The sequence below is a fragment of the Cephus cinctus genome, unplaced genomic scaffold (genome assembly GCF_000341935.2).
Source record: "Cephus cinctus unplaced genomic scaffold, Ccin1 Ccin1_scaffold0801, whole genome shotgun sequence".
In the NCBI taxonomy this organism is placed as follows: Eukaryota; Metazoa; Arthropoda; class Insecta; order Hymenoptera; family Cephidae; genus Cephus; species Cephus cinctus.
In genome coordinates this window covers 8,117-13,314 of record NW_014333399.1, presented here as the reverse complement: position 1 = coordinate 13,314, position 5,198 = coordinate 8,117, and the positions used below count along the sequence as shown (strand labels likewise).

The window sequence follows — 5,198 nt, the reverse complement described above, 5'->3', positions numbered from 1 at the left end:
CACTTCTTCTCTCCCTCACCGTTCCTCCACCTCTTTTTCGAAGTTGTTTTAATTTTTCGTTCAGAGATTTCAGGATTCCGATCGTTGTTAAAATTTTAGTTTTCTCTCCGATCGTAAGAGTAACGTTTCTCAGAATTTTGTTCAAAAGTCTGATATTTTGAGTTCCAAATTTTGTCCATTTTTCAATTTCTGCCGTCGATGAACCCTTCTTCAGAAGTTTATACGCTCCTTCCATAATCTCGATCAACTTTTTACACTTTATAGAATCCATCTCGTAAATACCAATAATGCACTTGAAGGTTTAACAAACAATGATCGCTGTGCATCATCGAAGGGCCTTTTATACGAAGGTTTCAAGGATTTCCTGGAATTGTTTTGCATCGGTTCGAGCGATAAGACACCTACCCGAATTGCGAAATCGAAAACGCATTTTCTAGAATATTCAGTTACAAGTAATGACGCAACTACATCATAAAATTAGTTTCCAACGAAAATCCTTTGAGGCAGCATCTGTGAAACTTAACCTAAAAATCGGGCATTCGCATGGGAGAGAAGGAGAACGAGAACGAGCCATGAATGTGAGAGAACAGTTTCGAAGAGATCGGTACCACGAAGGGGTACGGAGCGCGGATTTACCTGAAAGACGCGATCGTATCACTTTCGATAACAACACATTATTCGGAATGAATAAAAATTCTGCACGACCAAATCGTAATAACGCCGCGGGAGACTCTTCTAGCAATACAACCTCGAATCAAGGTCGAACAGAAGGATCTGAAAGAGAAAGTCGAGCAACCAGATAACAAGTCAGCCTTATTCGCTCAAATACACACTGCTGTAATCAATAAAATTTTGAATGAACCTGTATGGTGAATTATTCTTGTCGTTGGAAGCCTATACCTCAGATTTTTTGAGACAGTTCTTAGGAAACTCTCAAGGGCTAAAATGGGGATGGGAGGTTTCGCAGATTTCTAGGAATCGAATCGTCTACAGAGATTCCTGGAATCGATGTCAAGGTTCACGCATCTTCCGGAATATTCCTTAGCCCTCCTCCGACGACGAAGTTGCGTCGCGCGCGCGCTTAAGAGTAATTTGACACCTCGGGGGGATGAGGGACCGCATTCTCGACGCACAACTCTGCGAGATAACGTTCGGTATTGCGCATTAGAACAACCGATACATAGACAATTCTAGAATAACTTTGAACTCGCCGGTGCTCTCGCACGAGGCTGGGGGATGGGGAATTCGCGAAGCTTCTCAGTGAGATGAGGAGGTTGACGAATCGGGGGATGGGGGATTCTCGAAGCCTCTCAGTGGGATGAGGAGGCTGACGCGCGACCACTGCGAGATAACGTTCTAGGTCGAGTCACCTGCCGTCCGACACCTGCATGGGAAGGATATCGTTTTTCCTGGAATCAACCTCTTCGCAAAAGTCGCCGAAATCGCTTTTCGGCACTGCGCTCAAAGGGGATGCCGTTCGTCTCTCTCTCTCTGATTCCCCGACGCTATGCAGTAGTCTGCGTGATGAAGTTAGGGAGAAAAGTTCTGGAAAATTCCTACAGGACTGCATCAGCGATGCTGCGAGATTCTGCGAGATAACGTTCGTGGTCAAACGGGCTGAGGGCTGGCGTCCGAAACCTGCACGAACGTGCACGGGTCCGTCGAAGCTTCTGGAAGGCTTTTCGGAGTGGGGGGCAAGGGGCTCTGGGAGCGATCCTTCCCGACTTAGCACGGACACGAACCGTCGAAGCTTCCAGAATGTTCTAGAAGGTTCTCGATCGTGCGTAATTCCTAGAATCGAGCGCAAAATTCCCGGAATGTGTCGCAAAATTCCCGGAATCGAGCGAAAATTCTTGGAATCGAGGGGTCCTGATGACGTCACTTCCAGAAACCGTAGAGCTCACGACGGTAACTTAGCACGGACACCTACCTTCGAAGGCTTTGAAGTGTTGGTATTATGTCGGTGCAGGAATCTGTATCCAGAACCCCCATACTTATACTACTGAAAAGATCCGAAAATCTAATTGTTGGGCGCCAGGTGCGGCTTCCCCGCACCACTATCCCTTACCACGACAGTTTTTTACATTTTCCGGCGGCTCAGCCTCAGCGCACTGAAAATGGTAGAGGGGAACATGGGGGCGACGGGAGAGAATTTTGGAGTCAGCGGATAGGCGCGCAAAATGATTAGACAGCGAGTAGAATACCGTTTCGTTTATTACCATTAAATAAACGGCGGATTTTACAATACAAATCTCGCCGCGTACAGTGGGTTCCCCAACGGCGGCTCACAACTATTCCGAGTCATGGTGTCTAGCTTGCCCAAAACCTGTCCCTATCTCGGCGTGCCTACTGAATCCGCGAATCTCCTCGTGGCGCGATTCGCGATCTTAACAGGTCTCGCTGGAGACGAGCTTTTTCTTCCTCGGAAGTGTGCCTCCTGACGTCGGTAGCCACCTGAGACATCCGTGTGTCCTCATCACTTCCGCTCGGTTATCTTCTCGCTCGGGATATTCCCTAAATAAAACCGCTCTCGCGGTACTTACCGAGAACTGGCTGTCCCATCAGTCCCTTAAAACATAATCCAAATAGTGGTGGTCGTGTCTCTTCCGCCTATCTCTATGGTGCCGCATCCCGGCTCCACGAGGGCGTCCACCAAACACTCGGACTTTCTCACACTTGGTCACGCACTGGCACTATACTGTAAAAAAAAAAAACCGGGAGCCATGGTTCTCTGCGAGAAATCACGATAATCGCAATCCGCGATTATCCAATAGATCCGCTATCGCCCGAGCACGGAAGGACTCATTTTCTCGCGGTCCGCCGGACACCCGCGTCCTTACACACGGACTCCCCGCGACACACTCCTCTTTCAAAAATCAAAACAATTCTCCTCTCCGGCGCCCTCCCCGCGGACCCGTAAACTGGATTCATCCAACCTCAAAGTCCACAGGTGATCCGTCTGCGACGGCTATTCGGAATAACATACCTACGGTCAAGCCTGCAATCTTGAGGTCGCCACACAAGGAGACGATGATCCTGTGTAGAGCTAACAACTTTTTCATCCGTCCAGATGGTGATCACCCAACCTTCTCTGGAAGTTGCTGGTTTCTGAAGAGCAAAACCGATCCGTTGGCCGTAATGACCTAGCTTAAGATCAATTTTGCATGCAGGTCGGTAGCAATGCACATCTTGCTAATTCAGATGCCTCTGGACTGGTCTTTCAGAAAGCATCAATTCTAGAGTATTACAAACAGCACACGCTGGTTGAAAATGATCTTCATACATCACAACAACCATTTGAATCACTTGCACCTGTGTTGTTTCTCGAGGTCTACCATTATTTTTTCTGTGGTCTACAAGACCTGCTTCACCAAACTCTTGGTATTTATTCATCCAGTATCTCACCGTTTTCAGACTGCTCTGCATATTTGGTTCTGCTTCCCACGTTTCAACAGTATGCCCTCTTTCAATCTTTAATATATTCGCAAACAGTTTACCTTCAGAGTTAGTAAACGAATTTCAATTTGGAATTAATTGATGAGTTTCACTAAATATAGGTAACGTGATGCTTAAAGAATTTGGCTTGAGAGCAGAAGATTAGCTCATCCCTTAGGTAAGAGAATAAGAGAACGCGGAAGAAAAATAAAGAGAGTTAAGGTTTTCACTAACTTACTAACACATTACTAAGGGATGCTTCAAGGAGCATCGAAGATAGCAGACTGTTGAAATAAATCGAAATTTTTCAGCGCCAACGTATTTTGTTATAAAATTAATAATCATCTTTTGGACATTTTCAGTCACTTGTACTAATCATTCAAATATTTATAGTTTCGATTCATACTAATTTTTGTAGCGATATATGAATATCGTATTATGGTTATCGTTGACAAGCATCGAAGTTTTGCGAGACTCGTGAAAGGCAAAGTAGGAGAATAGATACAGCGGTCGGTGTATAGTGGGGGTAAACTCTTACTCTAGCTTACATAGGCATTAATGTCCGGCACTATACAGTTAATACATCATATGTAAAGACAATAATAAAATAAAAAACGAACTAAAATTACAGAGTGGACCATAACAGAAGAAGAAAAACGCATGTCAGAGATTGCAACAAGATTACAATCCACCGTTACCGAAACGGAAATACGAGGTTGCAGTGATAGACCTAACATATGTGGCAAGGAAGCCGCCTGCCGCAGTTTCGAAAATAACACTTCCAAATGTGTTTGTCCGCATGATTTGTCCTCCCCAACTTCTGACCTCAAATGCCCTAATCGACTTACTGGTAAGTTTGCTAGCAATATTTTTGCGATTAAGTAGTAGAATAAGAAATCTTATCTTATCCATCTAGAAATGACATTGTCGTGCGAATTCTATAAATAACATGTTGAATATCACAAATGAATATATTTTTCAGTATCACTGACGCCACGGATAATAAACATCATAGTACCTTCTAGTGCCAATTTCACAAATACCACAACAGCTTTACCTAAAACAGAGCAGGTAAATCTTCTTTATAACATTAATTAGAACCGATTCTTTAAATTCTTATCAATTCAGAGACTATCTGTATCAATATCAAATAATTGAATGCAAGATGATTAATCCAAAGATTAACAATAGTTACATCTATACAGATAATAATAATGATAATAATAGCGTCTATATTGTCAAGAAGTCACAGACAAAGGGCGAGAATTAGCTACATAAGTAATTACTTATTTGCATTCTGATCTGCACAGAGTCTAAGACTACGTTTCCACCGTGCAGGATTGAAGTAAGATTAACTAATTAGGTGCAATAATTGATAAGAATACGCGAATAATCTTCTCAAATGTTGCAAATCATTGGTTAATCCTACTTAAATTATGTACGATGGAAATATAGTCTATGATAGACCTGTATAGACTCTCAACTTCTATTTTTGTTTTTAACGTTAACACAATAATTGACATCATGGATCAGTCTTAAGGGGTGCACTTCATGAGATTTTTATATTGAGTATATTTGAGTACACACTTTGAGTAGTCCTATGATTAATAAAATCCTTTTTATACGAGTATAGTCATTGTTAAACAAACTTTAATTTTAATTATGTGGAACTTCCAACTGGAAGCGCTGAACAACTGGGACTATGCAATCTACATTCGGAACTTAATTTCTCGTTTCACTGTAAAATATATTGACACATTGAT

At 42.9% G+C, this 5,198-nt stretch overlaps 1 protein-coding gene across 1 annotated transcript; it reads left to right on the top strand.

Moving 5' to 3' along the window:
* The first annotated feature begins 4,069 nt into the window (after positions 1–4,069).
* On the top strand, positions 4,070–4,573 carry LOC107270533. Its single transcript, XM_025087897.1, has 2 exons — positions 4,070–4,285; positions 4,418–4,573. The coding sequence occupies exons 1-2, from the start codon at positions 4,096–4,098 to the stop codon at positions 4,531–4,533; spliced, it is 306 nt and encodes a 101-aa protein (XP_024943665.1). The 5' UTR covers positions 4,070–4,095; the 3' UTR covers positions 4,534–4,573.
* The last annotated feature ends 625 nt before the right edge of the window (positions 4,574–5,198 follow it).

Excerpts from the sequence above, each read along its gene's own strand:
- LOC107270533 (XM_025087897.1), top strand. The coding sequence starts at position 4,096 with ATGTCAGAGATTGCAACAAGATTACAATCCACCGTTACCGAAACGGAA. Across the intron at positions 4,286-4,417 it reads ATGCCCTAATCGACTTACTG|TATCACTGACGCCACGGATA; the intron begins GTAAGTTTGCTA and ends TATATTTTTCAG.